Genomic DNA, 22,869 nt, shown 5'->3' with positions numbered 1-22,869 from the left:
ACTGAAGGTTACCATCCCATTAGAACCGGGAATACTCCACATTGCCACGTCTTTCACGGGAAAGGCAGGTGATAACATGAACACAGGGGTTGGCTTCAAGAATGGCCCATTAGGACCCAGAATGGGCTCACGTGAGCATGGAGGTATTAGACACACAGCTTCCCACAGCAACACTCTGAAAGGGCCTCAGGGACAAGGCAGGTGTGTCTCACGGGGCAGGCTGAAGCTTCATCACTTATATACAATTGTACACTTTTCTATTTGGGGACCTCAAGGTTATCATGTCAATGAGGTGGATAATACAGAAAAACTGATACACAGCTTTGGAATGAATTGTGCTCTGGCAGTGTGCTTTCCTCCCAAACTTTATTTCAGGCTCTGAACACATCCTGATTAATACGGTAAAAGTGTGTTGGGAGCAAGAGGAAGCCTGGTGTTAGGAACCACCTACAGACCACCCACAAAGTATAAAGTTCACACTTGGATAATAAAGAGTTGACTGTACTGGAAACATAAAAGTGGCTTTCCTAGACTCTCAGCAAGGAAGGTGGAAACGCAGTGAACTGCGGTGATTCATGCTTTTGTTTTCTAGGGCTGGAATGTCATGGAGAAAAATCAGAGAAAGTGCGTGTGTGTGTGTGGGGGGGGGGGGGGTAGGGGGGTGGGGAGTGATGATGCTGAAAAACCTAAATAGAAAACTGCAATAGGGACCAGAGGGAAAGTTAAAGAGGCCACAGGGTCCTCTCCAGCTGAAGAGGAGGCTGAAGGCAGCTTGGTCATCCATCTTTAGGCACTAACTGCACAGCACGAAGGTCCATTCAAATGCTGGCCTGTTACACCATCTGCTCCTTCCCACCCAACAAGAAGGAATGGGCTCAGGAAGCCAGCAGATGATGATTTTTTATGACAGCCATGAAAGGGTAGCAGGCTAAGGGGGCAGAAACTCTTTTATAGCACTTGAAGAATAGGAGATTCAGGTTCCCTCTTGGGGTATTCCTGGATGGAAACAGAGATTTCCATAGGATGGTTCCTGGAGAGCCCTGACTTCCGGATCCCCAGAAACAACAGCTAGGAGGACCTGGCCTGCTAACTGATAAACAGATGAGAGCACAAATGTGATTATAATTCCCTATTCTCCCAAAAAAGGCAGCTTAGGGGAGTTACCTAAAAGCCACATGAAAAGCAAACGATACTAGGCTCAGAGGCAGTTTATGGTCAATCAACTCGCTCTCTCTACATAAAAGAGAGAAAACAAAAACTGGTCTAAAAATAAGAGGTAACCATCACTTTACTGGCATTTCAGACATGAGAGAATTTCCCCATCAATATCCCCATCCAAAGCTATAGGTATTTAGACAGACATGGAGACTCATATCTACACACTGAGAAATTCTTCAGGGGCTCCCTTTCGCCTAAAGGTTTCCTTTAGGAGCTTTCGCCGAGTGGCCTCCACGTATTTCCGTGGTCTCATGTACCTTCTACTAGGTTCCAGAAGAGCTACCTTTATAGTTCTCCATCGTCGCCTTGCCATTTCACGCAGTCATGTTCTTGACTCTGACATTACCCGAGCCCGGAATGCCCTCCCTGCCCCGGCCACTTGGTAAAATTCTACTCATCTCTTGAAGGCCCTTCCCCGTCCCTCCTCTGGGCTACTCCTGTGCTTATTACATACATTTCTTATTACCCTTATCATTTGGATGCAGATTATTGCCTTACCTCCTGGATGTGAGTTCCTTGAAGTCAGAGCTAGTTCTTCTATATCTGCGTCCCTTCCATCTCCTAACACAAAGGCCACAGGCTACAGCCTGTGTTCAATAGACTTTGTTGGATTACACTGACTCTCGGGCCTCATACTATACCCGTTTCCTGCCTCCAAAAGGTAGGGAGCCAACAAAAGGGAACAAAAGTTCGTTTTTGAAAAACAAAAAAGGTTTCTATGTTAGACAACCAATGCACTGATTCCTAACCAAATGCAAGACACTCCAGCATGGAATGTGGTAGCATGTGGGCCTCTGCTGGACCCAGTGTGTTGGAGCTTACAGAGGACACAGTGTGTGTGTGTGTGTGTGGGGGGGGGGGGGGGGTCCTTGCAGTAACACTCTCCTACCAACATCAGAGTCTTACAGACACAGATTTGAACACAATGTTATAGAGAGGACTCCCTGCGTATTAAATGAGAAATTCTTTTTGTTCCATCTTTCACATAGTAAATGTTCTAAGTTCCACGATAAATTGACAATGGCCAGAGTGAAAAAATAAATGTATCCACACTCCTTTGCCTTGATTATTCAAAATTCAAGCTATTCTACTACCTACCTTACAAGGGGCAACTTCCACGTCTTTTTCTTATTCACACCCTAATGGTCTCCCCGTACCTATTCAAGTCTTACCCCAATCTTTAATCTATGAATTGCCATGGCGCCTAAGAGTTTGTACCACATGATTTAGTCAGTTATTGCCTTTCATTGCCATAACATCTGACACAGGCTTGGGCACATGGCAGGTATTAATAGAAACAAGCTGATTGGTGGACAGATAAAAAGCCATATTACATGCCCCCCAGCCATAGAGCAGTTTCAGAAAAATTGTCAGGAAAATATTTTTCTTTCTTTACCACAACCCAAAGTTCTAAAAAGATAAATACTCCAATAAGTTTATAAAACTCATGCCAACGACTTTTAAAACTCCCACAACTAGAAACAGCAATTCTCCAATGTATTCCTAACCCTTGATAACTCCTCGCTCATGTGGGGTTTTAACATACCTCTCGGCCAGCCAGAGTTTGGCTCTGGTACAAACAGCAACGTCAGCCAGCTCCTGCTGAAAGTATGCATTCAGTCTGTATTTGGAGTCTGAGAAGGCTTGTAACAAATGGAAAACCTAAACCAAAAAAGAGAAAAAGCAATATCCTGCTGTGAAAATATATTTTTCCTAAATGCTCAGTTCCTCCCTGTTAGGTTTCCTCAAAATATTCCCCTCAAAGAAAACAGACACCTGCAGAACACAGCTCTGGTTTCTTTGCAGAAAACCACGTTGGTGTGGGAAGACACAGCAACTGGTAAGAACCCTATGTCCTCGATCCCGACCTATGCCCTGGGTTCCCTGCACAATTCCAAGCAAAGGGGACTATTCAGGGACCAGTTATTTGATCCAAGAGCTTACTAGCTACAGAAAACCTATACATTGATTTTAGCAAAGAAAGGCAAACGACTTGCTCTATGTTAGTGGTCTCATATAAAAAAATGTACCTTTTCAAAATCAAAGTCTTGCTGAAGAGGGAAAAATCAACGGTCTCACAGTCCAAACTGGCTCATGTGCTGGGTTTATCAGAACAGTGTTGGCCAAAGAAGCAGGCCACAATGATGCCTGCCTTTGCAAGCACAGGGTAGTGATGTTTGTAAACTGTTTAGATTTTATTTTTAGCAGTTCTCCACGGAGATGTCCGGAATGGAGGCACCAAGGCAGACGCATCCTATTCTCACTCTACATGGCATTACATATTAGAATTGAGCAGAGAAAGACAAATCCTGTTGTATCTCTAGGTGGCTTCTATTTAGAATGAAGGCCACAGATCCAGCAGACCCATGACTGTGTGCGTGTGCACGCAGCTTACGTAAGCATGTTGTGGATTCACGCTCAGTGATGACATCAACAACACTGTGAGGAGCACAAACCTGCACCTGCAGCAGAGAGAGAGATCCTCTGACCTCAGCCAGTGCCAAGGAGAAGGACGCATGTCACAGAAACCCTTCAGCCCCATTATGGAAATCAAAAGGCGGGGGGGGGGGGGGGGGGGGGAGGTGGGCGGAGCAACACAAGTATGGATAAACACACTGAGAACTTTGAAAGTCTATTTTAATAATTAGTCTGTTTTCTTTCCCTATTGTGTCCTTCACCAGAGCTACAGATGACTTCCTAAGCAACAAGATTCAACTTTTTCTCTCCTGCCAACGAGGAGCGTTAAGTGAAAGTTAAATATGGAAGGGAATAATGAGAAAAAGGAAGAGGCCAAGATAAAAGAGATCCAGAATCATCAGACCCCTAAGTGGGAGTGAGCTGGCTGTTTTCCTGGGTCAGACGTCTGCAATTACCAACAACAAACACATGCAGAGCACCTCTGGTTAAAGAATCAAAATACACTGTGATTACTTTACTATATGTAACTACTATTTTTTTTTTCTTTTTGTCGTCTAAACACAAGTAATCGTATAGGAGAAGGCACACAATCCCGATGTGGAGACTTGAAAATGCTTCCTCTAATAATGGATCTGTTATTCAGAGGCAACAGATCAAGTATCACTACTTCACCACACCCCCGCAGGGACACAAACCACCCGTCGAGAAGTCTGGAGAAATGGGTCTGGCTGGGGCTTCTGTTCTTCTGTGGTGACTGCCAGAAAAAAAAACACCTCCCTCTGCCTGAATCCGCACTATCCTGAAGGAGTTGGCAAACTCACTGGGCCTTGCTTTACTTTTCTCCACAGCTGCACACAACCAACCACCAGGGTTTTTCATGGTGTCACAGGATCGTAATTAATCAGCAGACACCAGCAAAATACATGACTGTGGAATTTACTTGTAAAGAAAGCTGTGAGATTTTCGAATGCCTCTCATTTAGAAGCAATCGCCTCAAAAATAACTCCTGATGGATGTTTAAACTTAGTCCTATATTTGCTCACCTTACTTGGCAAAAACAAGGCTGTTTTTGAAACGCTTCATAGCTCTGGTTTATGAAAATCAGCCTCCAGGTCCATCAATTCTGTCACCTTGGGCACAACCCAGACAACAATTGTGATCCTGGTTATTCACCAGGAACGGAGAGCGATCTATTTACATGGGACAACTGCAGAGGGAGGTACACTTAAAAGAACCGCGGTGGAAAGAAGCATGTAGGAGAGACAGGGCCAGAGAAGTGAAAGACAGGGTCACAGAAGTCAAGGGAAAACCGGGCAGGGAAGGAGAGGGAGAGGAGAAGACGGGGAGAGGGGAGAAAAGCTTTGTAAACAAATGTCTGAAACAAGTTACTGTATTTGAGATCATTTTTTTTCTTTAAGAAAATTAATGACTATATTTGAACACATGGCTACCTTCACATGACATTTAGAGGGTTTGTTTTAATTTGTTCAAGCAAAATGAGGCCATCGTTTGGGGTGAAGTCCAGAGGTGAGGCTGGGCCTCTGGAACTACGGTCCAAGGTCAGGTCCAGAAGCACCAGGCAGCTCCCAGGATCTGAAAAGACGGTGGGGGCAAAGCAATTCCTCCTCCTTCCTCCTTCCCTGAAAGTTCTGGTTCAGGAGAACTTCCAGGCCAGGAGTACAGTCTGGCCCAGGCCTGGGACAATTTGCGAACAGCCTATGATATAGGACTGCGCTGAACCCAAAGAGAAAGCGAAGCTGTGTGACCCACGGAATGCACGTGAGCAGTCTAAGAAGTGTAGTGTCACTTCAGGTGGCCCAAACTTGTCACAAATATTTAAACAACAATTACTACTGGGCACTGTCCTAGGAGCCTCTGCACAGAACAAATGAATGCCTGCTCCCCGCAGCTTACATCCTAGTCACAGATAAACGGAAAGTCCATAGCTTCCCTGACTCTGCCTGGTCGCAATTTTATGACCTGCACACAGCATCGCCATCACCTTCCTCTTATGCTTGGCTTCACCCTCCACCAAGTCCGGTGCAGAGCAGGAACTGAACAAACCTCTGCTGAACTGACGCCGGTAAGTGGTGCCTCTTCCCATACGGACTCTGCCTTTGGGACACATGCCCTTGGGTTTGGTGAGCTGCTGCAAACACGTGTGAGGAGAAGACAGAGCTGAACAACACTGCACCCCTCACTGCAGTAGGGAGAGCAGGGAGGCCAGATCAGAGTGGGTAAATGCAGCCCTGAGGGAGGAGTACAGGCTCTGGAGCCAGGTGGACATGGGTGTCCACCCAGTTACTAGCCGTGGGGCTTTGGGCAACTTACCTAACCTCTGCTTCCTCAGTGAAACACTGTATAATAGTATCTGCAGAAAGACTCAAAGGAATATATACTACTACTTGACACATTAGGCACATGATAAAAATGTTAGTTCTCTCCCTTTTCCTGTTTGCTCCCTCCCTTCCAGCCCCCATTCCAAAAATAGTCAGAGAAGGCTTTGCAAAACAAGTGATATTCCTATTTGGCCTTAAAGCAAATCTTGCCAGAATCTGGGGAAGACCGTGCAAGCAGAGGAAACTCAATTATAAAAGAAAAATCTGAAAGGGTATTAAAATATCAGTATCGCCAACAAAAAGAATAAACTTTAACGTGAATTATGGACTTCAGTTAAAAATAATGTGTCACTAATGGTAACACACATACCACTCCAATGTTAAATATTAATAACAGGAGAAAACTGGAGAGGAAAGGAAGATATGGGAACTCTCTGTACTATCTGCTCAGTTTTTCTGGAAATCTATAATTGTTCTTTCTTTCTTTCTTTCTTTCTTTCTTTCTTTCTTTCTTTCTTAACGTTTATTTATTTTTGAGAGAGAGAGAGACAGAGCATGAACGGGGGAGGGGCAGAGAGAGAGGGAGACACAGAATCAGAAGCAGGCTCCAGGCTCTGAGCTGTCAGCCCAGAGCCCGACGCGGGGCTCGAACTCACGGACTGCGAGATCGTGACCTGAGCTGAAGTCGGACGCTTAACCGACTGAGCCACCCAGGCGCCCCTATAATTGTTCTTTAAAAAACCTATGAATGGAAGGAAAGCATCAGGACTGCTCAGGGAACAGCAAGTAATTGTGTGTGGCGAGAGCACAGTCAGCGGTGTGTGGGGTGATAGAAGACACAGCTGGAAAGAGGAGTCAGGTCAGAATGAGGAGGATCTTAAATGCACCAGCAAGGGACGCATCCTCTGTTCTGTAGGTGGCAAAGGCCGCTTTAGAAACAGTGCTCAAATAATTAGATGTGTCATTTGGAAAGGAAAGACCAGGGCAGTGTGGAGGCTGGAACTGGAAGGGGCAGGATGACCAAGATTACTATTAGTCTAGGCTAGAGGTGGTGAGGGTAAAAACCAGATACTGAGAGCCAAGGATGGTGGGTGGGCTCAAAGCAGCTGCAGGTGTTTTCTTTGACCTACACAGTAGTTTTAGCCCGTCATTTACGAACTGGGAGATTTCACATCAGAATCATCCTGATTTCCAACTTCTTTTGAAAAATCAGAAGACCTGGGGGTCAACAGTCACCTGCGGGGGTCCAGTTCACTGTCACACCCACGACTGCCTATTATTCGCGGGCCTAAGGTGGAGTGTCAGTGTCATTTATCACTGCTTATGTGCCTTTTTCTTTCTTTCTTTCTTTCTTTCTTTCTTTCTTTCTTTCTTTCTTTCTTTCTTTTTAACTTTTGGAGAAACAAGAGGAAAATAAAGTATTTACTGAGCTCAGACTTCTTTCAAAAGTTTCAAAACAAAGGATTGGACTCGGAGAGCCGTGTGTTTATCCTCGTCTCCCTTCATTCACTTATCTGCCTGGTGCTGATAGGACTCTGATTTTGGGAGAGCCCCGGTCTGGATGGTAAAGGGAGTGGAATGGAGAGGAAAGGATACATTTGAGAGACATTTTGGAAGCTGAAGAAGCAGTACTTGGCAACTTGGTGTTAGACATGGAGTTGCAGGTCAGAAAAGAGCCTCTTAACTCAGGCAGCCGGTGATGGAGAGCCATCCTCCACAACGGGGCTCACAAGGGAATAATATCCCGTGGCAGGTCTGGGAATGAGGAAAAGGGATCTCATGAGTTGGGTTAGGAATATCCACTTGATGATTGCTGTAGTCAGGGTAATTTATCTTGGAAAGCACGAATTCTTTTGAGAGTGAAAAGGAGCTCTATTAATGACCACCCTGGGACAAAGGCCAGTGGGTTGCCTCTAGCTTCTGCAGGCCCTTAGAAAAAAAAGACTAGAGTGGAGGAAGAGGTGTCTTTGGCAAAAGAAGCAGGAGGAAGCTTTGCCGACTTAAGATGGTTGTAACCCAGTCAGAAAGACAGAAAGCGCACGCAAACAACCAAGGGCAAACCAGCAGCACCACCCAGGACTATCGCAGGCAGTGGGACTGGCCAGAAGATGCCCTCAGGACGGGAGGCCAGGAAGCAGCTGGCAGCAGGCTAGTGTCCTTGCCCTTGAGATGCAAGCCCCGAGAAACTCCGGGAGAACCAAAGAGGAATCTGGAGAACCTGGAAACAGTTACTCCTTGCCGACCCCCATGCCTACTCTAAACACAGAGAGACTCGGGGGAGCCCCCAAGCATCTGTATGAAGCACTGGGTCCATTTGGGCAGCTTTGAATCTTAAAAGTGACTCCACAGGAGCGAATGTAATACTCTTTGAATAAGTGCCACAGGCCTAAAAAGAGTCATGAGGCAGATCTCTGAAAAAACTTGCACTGCACCAGTAAAGTATGTCTGGTTTATGCTGCTAGACTAAAATAGTGACTTGTGTTAGACAAGATCAAGATGATATATGGCTGTTTGGGAATGCAACGCCGAGATGGGTTTTCCTCTTCACCAAGCATGGCTTCCAGGCAATTTTCCCCCTTATAAAATCAACAGCAGCTGAGCTCCAGAAACAGCAGGATCCAGCAATAACAGGACCAGGTTAGGCAGGCTGTGAAAAAGGACAACTCCAAAGAGAAAAGAGATGTTCATTTCAGAGGTCAGATATAAATGAGCTGAATGTATTGTAATCATTCACCATCCCAGACTTGGAAGATCAGCACCTGTATCCACTTTTGCAACTATATTTTCTTAACCACAAATCCTATTCTTCTTTTGCAGCATGCAGGCTTTGGGAGAACACGTTTGCCCCTATCACATTCAGCCAAGTATAAAATTTCTGTATCTGCCATTTTGCCTTGCCTTCTCTCTGCATTGCCCCAACCCCCACGGCTAAGTCAGAGCCACATTTTTCCAAGCTCAGTGTTTACACAGGATTTTATTTCGGCTGGTAAAACATCTGTATTTTTTCAGGGACTTGAATAAATGATCTATGCCGGGAATGTACAGTATAGGGTGATGTCAGGCCCCCTTTTTCTCTCTCGACTCACTGGGCAGAACAGGCAAACATTGTTGCAGCCTGTAGTTGGGAATGTGAATATTTATCCTGTCGACTTAATTCATACAAACAGAAGGAAAGGCAGGCAGGCAGGAGTATTTTATGGCTTTGAGTCAGACTGAAAGGGGGAGGGTGTGAGAAGGGGGGATGGCTGAGAAAGGAATCTAAACTTTCTAATTCACAGAAACACGCTTAATCATACAAATGTGGAGAAAGAGATACAGCAAAAATTATTTAAAAGGTAGACTGCATTTGTATGTGGGTGTGGGGTGTGTGTGTGGGCGGGTAGGAGATGGGAAAGCAAGAGACAGTTCTCCAACTTATGTATCTTTTCTAATCACTACAATGAGGTTTAGGATTTAATTGTTTTCTGCTTCAGGTCTATTAATCGTATCCATAACCAGACCACAGGCTTCTTAGGAACACCTTTCTTATCTTCTGATTTCCACAGTGCAGGGCACGGTGCTTACTGGGAGTATGGACCCACCCATGGCACTTGTACAGGGTTCAGAGTATTGTCCTTTTTACTGACAGCCCAATCGACGGGAGGCATGACCATGGGACACTTCAGCTACTCAGCCTGGTCACCCCTACAAAAAAGGGCTTGGTGGGCAAGTGCCACCCATAGTTACCCACCAATCCTAGAGGGCAGGACAGGAAGCATTTCAAGTGGTTACTCCTCCAAACCTCAACCTATTTATCAGATGAGGACAAATCCTTAGGAAGGTCTCGGGAAGTTCCCAAAAGGTGACACTTGGCTGTTGCTGCTGTCAGAAAAAGGGTGCTAATTGTGATGTGTAATTACTTCCTAGTTGACACTGGCTTGGGGAAGAGAATCACAGGAAACAGGCCATGAATATCTTTAAGGACTAATATGTACACACACACAAAGTCTGTAGGGGTCTGAAAAGTCACTTCGTGTGTCAATTCATTCCCTCCTTTCTGTGAACACTCCCCTTGTTCTAGTTCAGGAACCAAAGATCTTACACCTGGAAGATGAAAACAACTCACTGGTCTCTGCCTCCAAAACTTATTTTACACTTGACTACAGAGAAACTTCTTAAAGCCCTGACTGTATCACTCCCAAGTTCAAAATCTCTCAATGACTTCCAATTGCCTGAAGAATTTGCTGGGCACTGAAGTCTCGACTTACTTTTCTGTTTTTACCTCCTATTTCCTCCACTTCGTCTATCTATTTTGTAGCTGAATGGGACAATTTCCCATTCCTGACAACTTACAAATGCTTTTCTGTCCAGGATGCTCCTTCTATTTCTCCCACCACCACCCTCTCCAACTCTGCCTACTGAAATTCCATTCATACTGTAAGGCCCAGCTAACATCACCTCCTCCATAAAACCTTCCTCAGCTTTCATCAACCACCACCTGACCCTCTCTGACCCAAGACATACTCTTCTCCTACTCAGTGCCCAACGGCTTATTTAATTTGATTTAAAAAAAAAATTTTAATCCTGTCATCACAGTTATCAATCCACAATTTCCTTTCCTGGAGTATAGCTCTTTGAAGGCAAGGACTGTGTCCTGTTCTTCATAGTCCTTGGGCCCCAAGGATATGGAGCTTTGTCTGGTGTAGAGAGGGGCTCCATGAATGGAGCATTTAGTGAGTTGGAACTGTAGCATGCCTCCCTTCCAGGGGTGGCAGAAGCACAGCCTATGTTCAGAGCAGGAGCTGGAGTGCTAAAAATGACTTTCTAAGCTCTCCCCACACAAACGGGTAGGAGAAATACACAGTATTAATGAGAGAGTGAGTATTCATTTGTCTTAGATCATCTTTGGCCTGGTGCTCCAAATTTTACAATGCAAATAAGAGTCCCTTCACCCAGAAGAAGTCTCAGGGGCCCTGAGCTACTGGGTAAGAGTGAGGTTGAGAAAGTGATGTCAGGGGCACTTGAGTGGCTCAGTCAGTTATACATCTGACTCTTGATCTCAGCTCAGGTCATGATTTCACGATTCGTGAGTTCGAAACCACATCAGCCTCTGTGCCGATAGCACGGAGCCTGCTTGGGATTCTTTCTCTCCCTCTTTTTCTGCCCCTCCCCTGCTTGTGCTTGCTCTCTCTTTGTCTCTCTCTCAAAAAGAAATAAATAAACATTAAAAAAAAAAAGAAAGTGATATCATCAAAGGTATTCAGTCTTAACCTCACTTACAAAAGTTTACATGTAAAGTATTAACAATTTCCACTGATATAATAATATCTGTTCTAACCAAAGAGTTCCTAACTTTGGAACATAAGATACATTTCTGTAAAGGTATGGATAAAATGCTTTAATTATTTGTTTGTTTGTTTGTTTGTTGTTTAATGTTTATTTATTTTTAAATTTTTTATTTATTAAAAAAATTTTTTTACTATTTATTTTTGAGAGAGAGAGAGAGAGAGAGAGACAGAGTACAAGTTGGAAAGGAGCGGAGAGAGAGGGAGATACAGAATCTGAAGCAGGCTCCAGGCTCTGAGCTGTCAGCACAGAGCCCAATGCAGGACTCAAACTCACAAACAGTGAGATCGTGACCTGAGCTGAAGTAGGATGCTCAACCGACTGAGCCACCCAGGTACCCCAATGTTTATTTATTTTTGAGAGAGAAAGAGAGACAGAGCGCGAGTGGGGGAGGGGCAGAGAGAGAGAGGGAGACACAGAATCTGAAGCAGGCTCCACGCTCTGAGCTGTCAGCACAGAACCCGATGCAGGGCTTGAACCCACGAACTGTGAGATTATGACCTGAGCCGAAGTCGGATGCTTAACGGACTGAGTCACCCAGGTGCCCTGGATAAAATGTTTTAAATTACAAATTATTTTTCTGTAAAAGATATCCCAGTTTAACTTATTTAGGAGAAGCTTTATTATGCTTGCTGATTTATCTCTTCTATCTATCTGGATCTTCAACTCTTGAGTTTCCTTAACAACAATACTGAGATAAATAAGGATCTCTTTGATGTACCAAAGCTTGTTGATGAAAAATAATAAGGATAATTTGTTCAGTCAAGACAGTTTACTTCAGCAATCCAGGAAGGAGGAAGGAAGAAAGGAGAAAGGAGGAAGGAAGGAGGTGGTGGAATAAATGAAAAAAAATTAGTCATAAATCAATAAATGTTGAAGTTGAGTGACGGGTACATGAGGTTCATTATATTATCCTAACTACATTTGTGTATATTTAAATGTTAGTTTTAGAAAAAGGCTTTAGGAGAGAAGAAGGTAAAGAGAAAGCAGCTATAGGTCACAGAGATGAAATAAGTATAAAAAGCTTATGATGTAGTACAAGAAGTTATGTATATTAACAAATAAAATGCATAAATTCTAAGACAGAACACTAAGCACTAGAAGGGAGAGAACGGAGTCCAGAAGATGGCAAAAGTGACATTTAAACAGTAGTGAAGAGGGGTGCCTGGGTGGCTCAATTGTTTGGGCATCCAACTCTTGATTTCGGCTCAGGTCATGATCTCATGGTTTGTGAGTTTGAGCCCCAAGTTGGGCTCTGTGCTGACAGGGGAGGCTGTTTGGGACTCTGGGACTCTCTCTCTCTCTCTGCCCCTCCCCCATTTATGTGTACACGCTTGAGCGCACACGCACTCTCTCAAAATAAATAAATAAACATTAAAAAACCACTATAAACAGTAGTGAAGAGACTAATGTATTCAACAAAGGGTATTAAGACAACCAACTAGGTCTTAGGGAAAGAATACAGTTGGGTCCCTACCCAAAGTCTTGCACTGAAATAAATTCTAGATGGAGAAACTAATCAAATGTAAAAAAAGAAACTACAAAAGTGCTAGAAGAAAACAGGAAAATATTTTATAATCTTCTGGTAAAAAATGGGCTTTCTAAGAATGAACACAAAGCCACAAACTAAAAAAAAAAAAAAAAAAAAAAAAAAAAAAGATGTATAAATATGTCAATATAACAACCGAAATCTCTGGGACAGCAAAAATTAATAGGAATATTCAAAACCAAAAAAATAAGGGGCAAACCATTTGCTAATTCCTTCAAGGAACAAACCTCTTGCAAACCAGTAACAGAAATGAAAGTCATGGAATGAAATATGGCTGGGAATTACAAGCTTTCTCCATTCATAGCACCCTTACACCTCAATAATTTTTTCATGGTGCCTCCAGGCCAAAAGAAATATCGAACAGTTCCATTTATTAAGTAGTTAGGTCCAAACAACCTAGTAAGTATTTATGCCCTAACAACTGCGAAACTGTTTGAAAAAATAATACACATAAGTTGAAAGAAAAAATATTTTGATTTCATTCTTTAATAACCACAATTACTTACTAATGAGATGTGTGTGCGTGTTGGATACTTCCTAACTTCCCAAGCCTTGGAGTCACTGGACTCCGTCACCCTCATTCCTATTCCTCATACCCTTCCCATGGTACTTGTTTTTACCACAGCAACTATCAAATACTCAACTTTGCAAAGATATATGGCATCATCAAAAGGAGTACAACGTGAGCTAAGGTTGATAACTGTATGCTACTTCAAGCTAGTAGCTCCCATAGTATCTCACAGATGGCAAGTATCATTGGGCTTCTCACAAAAATTTAAAATATCCCACAGCACTTTGGCACACTCTTTGGGAACTGCAAATATTTAGCAAGGAATATAAACAAGCAATTCACAGACGAAATACAAATAGCCAATAAACACATGAAGAGATGTTTCATTTCATTAATGTTTAAGGAAGTGCAACTAAAACAATACTAAAAAAAAAAATGATTTGCACAGAAAATTTTCTTAAGTGGGTAGGACTCACTTAGTAACTGGGTAAGGAAATGGCCACTCTCATTCATCACTGCGGGGAGTATAAATTGGTCACAGACATGTTGGGGGTAGCCAGCAGGGCCATTTTGTTGCACATATGATATATTCCATACAAATGGTAACCCTCGGAGTTGGACAAAGAGGCAACTTGGAAGTCTGGCCGTTGCTATCAAAATGTAAAACATGCTGCTTTCTCAGTCTTGCAATACCCACTTCTAGGAATTTATTTCACAAGAACACTTAGAGGTATGGGCAAAGATAAAGATGCCCAAGGATGATCTTCGGCAGCACTGACTGCAACGGGAAAATTCAGAAACAACCAATACAAGACCAGTTGAAAAAATTATGGAATACTACTACAGGTATCTCATCATATAGAGTCAAGCTATACAAACATTTTTTTAAGTATTTATTTATAGATAGAGACAGCATGGGTGGGGGACGGGCAGAGACAGAGGGAGGGAGGGAGGGGGAGAGAGAGAGAGAGAGAGAGAGAGAGAGAGAGAGAGAGAGAGAGAGAATCCCGAGCAGGCTCTGTGCTGTCAGTGCAGAGCCCGATGCGGGGCTCGAACCTAGGAGTTCATGACCTGAGCCAAAACCAAGAGTCGGACGCTGAACCGACTGAGCCACTCAGATGCCCTACGGGCATTTTTTTTTTTTTAAGCTATAAATTTATATGGACAGACATGAAATTATCTCCAAGACATACTGGTAAATGAGAAAGCAAGCTGCAAAAAATAGCATGGTCCTGTTTTTACTGATGCCAAATTATTAACGGCGAGGGTGGGATTGTTTACAATCAATGTTGCATGTTTCTGGAATTTAGAATGTTTTACAATAAGAATGCATTACTTTTTTAAACAATTCATTTTGAAATAATTACAGTTTCATAACAAGTTGCCAAAAGAGGAGAGTTGGTGTACCTTCACTTAGCTTCCCCCAACTGTGACGTCTCACCTGTCTGTAGTACTGCATCAAAACCAGAATACTGACAGTGGCACATTGCTGTTAACTAGACTACACACCTTACTCAGCTTTTGCCATATTTTACATGTATTCATGTGTGTGTATGTGTGGGGGGCGGTTTCATCCCATGCACGGATTTGGGTAACTACCACCACCACTAAGACACGGGACTGTCCTAGTACCACAAAGGAAGAATGCATTATTTCTGGAGTCAGGAACAATAAAAGCTAAATAATACTCTTTTTATCATGTATCCCCTAACTCCATACTCAATGTGAAAATTCACACACTACGTCAACTGGGACAGGTGGCTGTGTGCTATTTCTCACCAAGAGATAGAAATCAAAGAAAAGGAACTTTTCTAGGCATGAAAGACAAGACGTTAGGACTTTTCCAAGGCTCCTCCTGCTCTTCTCGGACTTTTCAGATCTGTGCCCAGTGTGGGTGGAAGAGCAGCTCAGAGGAAAGAGCCACGGAAGGTAGAGAAGGCTGGCCATGGCGAGGTGCCACCAGGGGTGGGGGAACAGCATTCCTGAGAGATGCAGTCCCATCTCCAATACTGTCTCTCGGGCAAACAAGAGCAAAGGAAATACAAAGTTATTATATCAATTTGCATGTCCCAGATTTTAGAGCAGCTGTAAAATTTGCCTTATAAAAAGAACTGACCCACAGAAAACTGGCTTTTAGCATGCTCTCAGGCTGGTAATGCACATTACTCCGAGCTGCCCAGTGAGGGGGTTTAGGGCAAAAGGCCCTGCAAGCCTGGACCCAGGTGACAGCCAGCCTCAGGAGCCTGCTGGCTTCCAGCAAGCTGTGGTAACAGAGACTCCTCTTTATGAAAAATGAAGATGGAAAAAAAATCTTTTGCGTTTTTGGGTTGCAGCTTATTTCAAAGGTCATCAAAGTAAACAAAAGGGAAATACTGTGAATCTTTATAAGTCAAAAAGTGACAACTGTTTATAAAGCAACTGTTTATATTTTCACATGGAGGAAGGAAAAAAATGATTCTTCTAAGCCCCTAGGAATGGAGGTTTGGGTGGCTCCCCCTCCACCTCGTTTGTTTGCTCATTTGCCATTCAACACCTCCCGCAGTGAGTACAGTTGCATCCATTTTATGCAGAATTGTAAACGTCTACTGGATGGCTGGGATTTGTGGAATAAACCAGGCAGGGTCTTGAGAAGCAAAAGCCTCTGTTGCCCTTGTTGATAACCGCCTCCCACCATCATGCTGAGTACTGTGTAATGCCCAAAGCCATACAGACAGGCTGCAGTAAGGTCTCTCCAAATCTTGAGCCCAGTTTCCAATGAGGGCACCTTTGTTCAGAGAGGGACGATTCTCTGAATCTAATGAGGGCAAAGGGGTCAGTGAAACCAGTCCTTACAAACCTCCTCTAATACCTCAGAGTGAGCAAAAAACCCTTTTTGCTTATGGGTTTTTCTGACAATGAACTGTGGACAATTATCATGGACGAGCCTCTACATGAATTTCCTATTAGACATATTCTAAAATAATGGGACTAGATGGCATTAAAATAATCATCAAAAGGTACTTTTTTACATGGGGAGCTGTGTGATCCCCAGTCCACTATACAGATTTTGTATTATTTCCATTTATCCATTAAGCCTCAGCTAGTCAGCCCCTTTTGTGAAGTTCTCCCTGAGAATTGTGGGTAGAGCAATTTCTCCATCCTCTCATTCCATAGTATGTATTATCTGAACCACTCATTTGGCACCTAAGATATGTTGCCTTGATTGCTATTTATCTTTTTGTGTAAACCATGTCGTTTTATCTCCTACAGAGCCTTACTGGAATGCAAAAGTTTGTTGATTTGATTTTAAATTTAAGGCAATTACCATGTGGGCTGAGATAAACAGTACTTTCAAGGCAACAGTTAACTCAATAGTGAAAGTAAACACCAAGACTGCTTGCAAATGGGGTGGCTTGCAAAGTAGAATGACCAATGATTGCAAGTCCTCCAGATGGGAATATGTTTGTGGACTGGGCCTTCAGCCCACTACTCCTAGCCTACCAGCACGTCTTGTTATCTACATGAATTTATCATCCCCCAAGCTCATCTCCAGGAAACTCATGATCTTTCCTCTCAACCTACTTCAGCTCAACCACTGGTGTCTCAATGAAACCATTCTCCCAGGCACTGGTAAGTTTATTTGTTGAGTAACTGGATGAACAAGACAGCCACTCTCTCTAAGTAACCATCCACAATCCACTCTGGCCTGCCCCTTTTCCCTATATTGCTGGAAGGCTATGAGAATCAAGTTTAGAAGTTGTCATGCATCTCTCCCCACCCCCCCCAAACAAGCCTCCTTGGCCGGTTAAGAGACTGACTGCAATGGGGCGACAGGACATTCCTCTTGATGTCCTTTCTGCTGAGAAACTTGAGACTTTGGACCAGTGGTCCTAAATGTGGAGTGGTTTTACCCCTGTGGGCCATTTGGCAATGTCTAGAAACATTTTTTGGTTGCCACGACTGGAACGGGGTACCATCAGCACCTCATGGGTGGAGGTGAGAGATGCTGTGAAACATCCTACAGTCAAAGGGCAGTCCCCCAAGGCAAAGAATCATCCAGCCCCAGATGTTGGTAGTGCTGAGGTGGAGAAACCCTGGCTGCTGTAAGAGCACAGGCTTTGCAGTCTAGTTGGTGACTTCGGGAAAATTATTTACACTGTCTGAGCCTCTGTTTCCCATTCTATAAAATGGAGCTGATAATACAACTCATCTCATGAGGCTATCATGAAATCTAAAAGATAATTAATGTGAAAAGTACTTTGTAATTACGCCTTTAAAAACTAGTCATTCTTATTAATGGTTAGCAGCATGCCCATGTGTGATTTTAATTTTGCGGTGCACCACTAGGTGTGGGCATAGAAAGGAAGCTCATCTCACCTCTCTCCATCTATCTGGGGTATCCATGTTCTCCCAGTTCTGCATTATTAAGCAGCTTTCTTAACTCCTTTGTGGAACCTGCTTATATTCTTTTTATTTGGCAGTTGTTTTTGCTTGGCCACTGGACTTCTGCCTCGTGCAGTATTATTCCTCAGCAATACTTTTCTTAGCGGTCTCTGATGATTTTCCCAGAAACCGTGCTTTCTGACTAATCATCTTACTACAGCTCATAATAATGACCAAGTGTATGGCAAGGATGAATTAATGATTATCCCTCAGGGTAATCATTTGAGAAGTATAAGTAGAGTACTTATTACCAAGTTTGCCCTTTTTGTCATAAGCTACATTTTCCACCTTTGTGATTTATATCTAAGAATAAGCTGTGCCATTCAGTGTCTCAGAAGAATCATTTGGTGACCCTTGAAGATATTAGTTCTATTAGTTATGAGTCTCAAGAGGCTTATCCTTGATACTTTTTCCAACTGAGCACGCTCCATAAATTCACATATCCAGAGGAACAATTCCCAGCTCATTTGTCCTGCCTAGGAGAAGCAAACACTTTAAAATAAGCTAAGTAAGCACATTCTTATTTTCCTATTTCCTGAATGACCCAAATCAGGTAACACTTTAACGAATACTTTAGCTTCTACCCATTTCATTTCTTGGGTAAATCTGGAAAGTCTGCTTTCATTTTATTCAAAGGAAGCGAGCAAAGCATCTTTCCTGGGGCTTTTTGTCTCACAAAATGGATATCTGGATATTTATATAGCAAAGGCTTATGGTCCTAAATTGTAGTCTTTTTTTCCTTCCTATTTCAAATTTTTACTTAAATTCTAGTTAATTGACATACAGTGCAATACTGGTTTCAGGAGCAGAATTCAGTGATTCATCACTTACATACAACACCCAGTGCTCATCCCAACAAGTGCCCTCCTTAGTGTCCACCACCCATCTAGCCCATCCCCCACCCACCTCCCTCCATCAACCCTCAGTTTGTTCTCTATGATTAAGAGTCTTTTATGGTTTGTTTCCCTCTCTTTCTTTCCCTCCCCTTCCCATATGTTCATCTGTTTTGTTTTTTAAATTCCACATATGAGTGATATCATACTGCATTTGTCTTTCTCTGACTAACTTATTTCGCTTAGTATAATACTCTCTAGATCCAACCACATCATTGCAAATGGCAAAAATTCATTCTTTGTGATGGCTGAGTTATATTCCAGTGCGTGTGTGTGTGTGTGTGTGTGTGTTTGTATACACACCACTTCTCTCTTTTTTTTTTTTTTAATTTTTTTTAACGTTTTTATTTATTTTTGAGACAGAGAGAGACAGAACATGAACGGGGGAGGGGCAGAGAGAGGGAGACACAGAATCAGAAGCAGGCTCCAGGCTCTGAGCCATCAGCCCAGAGCCCGACGTGGGGCTAGAACTCACGGACCATGAGATCGTGACCTGAGCCGAAGTCGGACGCCCAACTGACTGAGCCACCCAGGCGCCCCTCTCTCTCTTTTTTTTTAATGTTTGTTTATTTCTGAGACAGAGAGAGACAGAGCATGAATGGGGGAGGGGCAGAGAGAGAGGGAGACACAGAATCTGAAGCAGGTTCCAGGCTCTGAGCTGTCAGCACAGAGACCGATGCGGGGCTCGAACTCACAAACCGCAAGATCATGACCTGAGCCGAAGTCGGTAGCTCAACCAACTGAGCCACCCAGGCACCCCATCACACCACTTCTCCTTTATCCATTCATCAGTCAGTGGGCATTTGGGCTCTCTCCCTTGTTTGGCTATTGTTAATAATGTTACATTATAGTTTTATTTGTGTATGCATATGTCTGCATGTATTTAAAATTCTGTAGATTCTTGATTTTTTTTTAAAAAAGATAATACAGTGGTTAGTTCCAATCTTCTTGAAATTAATGGTGGCCTCTTAGTAGAGTAAATCATGTCTCCATAATGGGCAGAATCTTAGCTATCATGAAAAAGAAGTTTACTCCGAAATCTTTGAAGTGGCAGAGGAGGAGGAGGATTTCTCGCTTGATCCAGAGGGAAGGCCTTCAACTTTGGGGATTAGTGGTCATTTTATCATTAGAAGAACAAATGGAAAGGCTGAGCTCATGCTAGCATTATGAGGAAGTTGAGCAAGATGTTCACCAACAGCGGAATCTCAGTTTGTACGTTTGTGGACTAAGAGCATTGCTCTTACAGATATAACATACAGTCCCTGAGGATGGGAAAGTGGTCTTTAATCAAGGAGATTAAGTTTCCTGGTATTATTCAAATAGGATGTTTATGTAATGTGATGATCTTAAAGGCCCAACAGAGGTACTAAAACTGACTTCTCCTAACTCAAATATATTAGCCTAAAGTAAGGTTTTCCAATCTCAGCACTATTGACACTTGGAGACAGGTCATTCTTTGTTGTGGGTCCTGTCCTGTGCATTACAGGATGTTTACCGGTATCTCTGACCTCTACCCACTAGAGGCTGATACCATACTGCCAGTTATGAAAACCAACAGTATCTTCAGACATTGCCAAATGTCCCCTGTGGAGGAAAACAGCCCCCAGTTGAGAACCACTGCACTAGGCATTTTAATCTATATACTTATATCATGTATCTTCTCTATTTTTGAGAGGTGGCATTTAGTATAGTCTTTGTCCTTAAGAAGAACCTGACTCTTTCATTCATTCTGCAAATACAATGTTTCTTGAAAACCTGCTTATGTCCCTTCTAGGCAGAGTGAGAATGCACCAAGGCCCTGGGGCAGGACCAGGCTGGGGTATTGAGGAAGGTTCATGAGATTAGTATCAAATGAAAGGAGGAAAGCAACATGAGATGAGGTTTAATAAGCAGGGTGGTCAGGTCATTTTGGTGCTTATAAATTATTGTAAGAAGTCTGGGTTTATTTAAAGTGTGATGGAAAATGACTAAAGGGTTTTAAACAGGGGATTAAGTTAATCTCATCTGTGTTTTACAAAAGTCCTTCTGCCCTAGACAGAGAGTGGATAGAGGGGGCAAGAATATAAGCAGAGAGGCAAATGCAATTGTCCAAGCGAAAGATGAGGGTGGCTTGGACAAGGATAGTGGTGTAGAATGAAAAGTAGAGAAGTAGATGATACTGGGGATTAGGTGCCAAGCCAAAGAAAAGGAAAGAATCAAAACTCAATCCCCAGATTCCATCTTGAAACACTGAGTGAATAGTGGCTCCATTTACTGAGAATGTGGAGATCAGCAGAGGCTCAGGTCTGTGGCTTGGTCAGGGGGTGGAACAGAATTTACATTTGCTCAGATGAAAAGGCATCATCTTCTGGCCCAGTGAAAGTGCAAGTTAAGGTAATTTCTACTCCCTAGGAGTTTACGAGTTATTTGAGGAGAGTACAATACAGTCACACCCTCTGTGGGAACAGGGTCTAAAGCCAGTGGCTAAGGTGAACGCTGTGTATAGTAAGAATTGCCTTGAATTGTATTCAGCACAGCCAGAGACACTGAAGGGACCATATATTTACAAGTCACATCTCACTGTTCACTCCAGGATACATACTCACTGACAGAAAAGTCAGTATTTAATAGGCAATTTGTGAACAGTCTTTTCTTAGTTTGGCACAGATTTAGCAAGTTAAATGGGTTGCATGCAATTTTATTAAATAAAAAGTAAATCAATTTCACTTTAAAAAGTAAAATACAAACAAATGAAAACTACTGTCTAGTAAACTATAATACCTAGGGATTCAGTTAATAAAAGATCTAAGTAAGGTGGGGTGAAGGAAAGGCTCATTTTCTGAAGAATGTGAAGTGTTCCAATAAGGAGAAAGCCATAGATAAAGAGATTTGGAATTGGATCCGTATAATTGGTAGTTACCTTCCATGACCATCTGGGTCTTCCTCTTTCTCAGGTTTCCAAAAAATTTCAGTGAAAAACATAGACAATTTAATTGTTTCAAGAGAACCGGGGTGCACAGGTGGGTGGAGAGGGAAGGTACCCATGACATAGTGGAGGAATACCAATAAGAAAGTATAAGTTTATGCACAATAGTTCTTAATCTTAGAGGAAAATGAGACCCAGAAACAAACCAACCATCAAGGTTCCCAATGAAGTTACTATCTAACTAAAACCAGAAATTAAGATTCTGTACATTTCTGTGGGAAAAAAGGTACTGCAGTTCCTCAAAAAATTAAAAATTAAAAATTGACCCAGCAATTCTACTTCTAGGTATATATTTAAAAGAACTGAAAGGAGGGTCTCAAAGAGATATTCCTACACCCATGTTCATAGCAACATTATTCATAACAAAAGGTGGAAGCAACCCAAGTGCTCAATGACTAATAAAGGAATGTGGTACATCCATACAATGTAATACTATTCAGCCATAAAAAGGAAGGGAATTCTGACACAGGCTACAACATGGATGAATATTGAGGACACTATGCAAAGAGAAATAAGCCAGTCACAAAGAAGAAGAAGAAGAAGAAGAAGAAGAAGACGACGACGACGACAGAGGAGAACAAACAGCATATGATTTCACTTATAGGAGGTATCATGAATGGTGAAATTCATAGAAACAAAGTAGAATGATAGTTGTCAGGGGTTGGGGGAAGGGAGAAATAGGGAGTTGTTTAGCTGGTATGAAGTTTCAATTTGCAAGATGAAAAAGTTCTGGAGGTTATTTGCACAACAATGTGAATACACTTAATATTATTGAACTGAAAACTTAAAGATGGTTAGGATGGTAAAGTATATGTGTATTTTATCACAAAAATTTAAGAAACAAACTTTTAAAAGCTTCCTTACATTCAAGTCACTGATCTTCAATAGTGTAACATTGCATTCATATTAGTTCTGGGATATGTTTCAAATTCTCTGATTAGAGAGTTCCTCATCTACTAAAAAGCCTTGGGGGGGGGGTAAACGTACCAACTGGCATTGTGAGCTTGTATTAATTAGATGCTCATAGAACCACATTTTGATTTCTTTTAATCCTTAAAAAAATTAGCATCAGGTGCTAATTAAAAATAGTCAAATCTATCCTTCGAGGCAAGCTATAAGGTTATAATACTAACTGTGAGGAAAGGAATAATTCTCAAGAGACACATATGAGCAGACAGTAAAGATCTGTTTTACTGCTTTTCTAGTGTCTGCTACTTTTCCAGTCTCTC

General features: G+C 42.6%; 1 protein-coding gene across 6 annotated transcripts in view; it reads right to left on the bottom strand.

The window, feature by feature from the left end:
* Positions 1–22,869, bottom strand: part of THADA (THADA armadillo repeat containing) — a 327,427-nt gene that overhangs the window by 97,191 nt on the left and 207,367 nt on the right. For all 6 annotated transcript variants that reach the window (XM_086701217.1, XM_086701218.1, XM_086701219.1 and 3 more), the window contains one exon: positions 2,765–2,880. In XM_086701217.1, the coding sequence (XP_086557343.1) occupies positions 2,765–2,880 (116 nt within the window). The remainder of the gene's footprint in view (positions 1–2,764; positions 2,881–22,869) is intronic.

This window comes from Puma concolor, chromosome A3, assembly GCF_028749965.1.
Source record: "Puma concolor isolate L17-30 chromosome A3, mPumCon1.1.hap2, whole genome shotgun sequence".
In the NCBI taxonomy this organism is placed as follows: domain Eukaryota; kingdom Metazoa; phylum Chordata; class Mammalia; order Carnivora; family Felidae; genus Puma; species Puma concolor.
The sequence above is the reverse complement of the archived record's forward strand: the minus strand, read 5'-3'. Positions and strand labels throughout refer to the sequence as shown.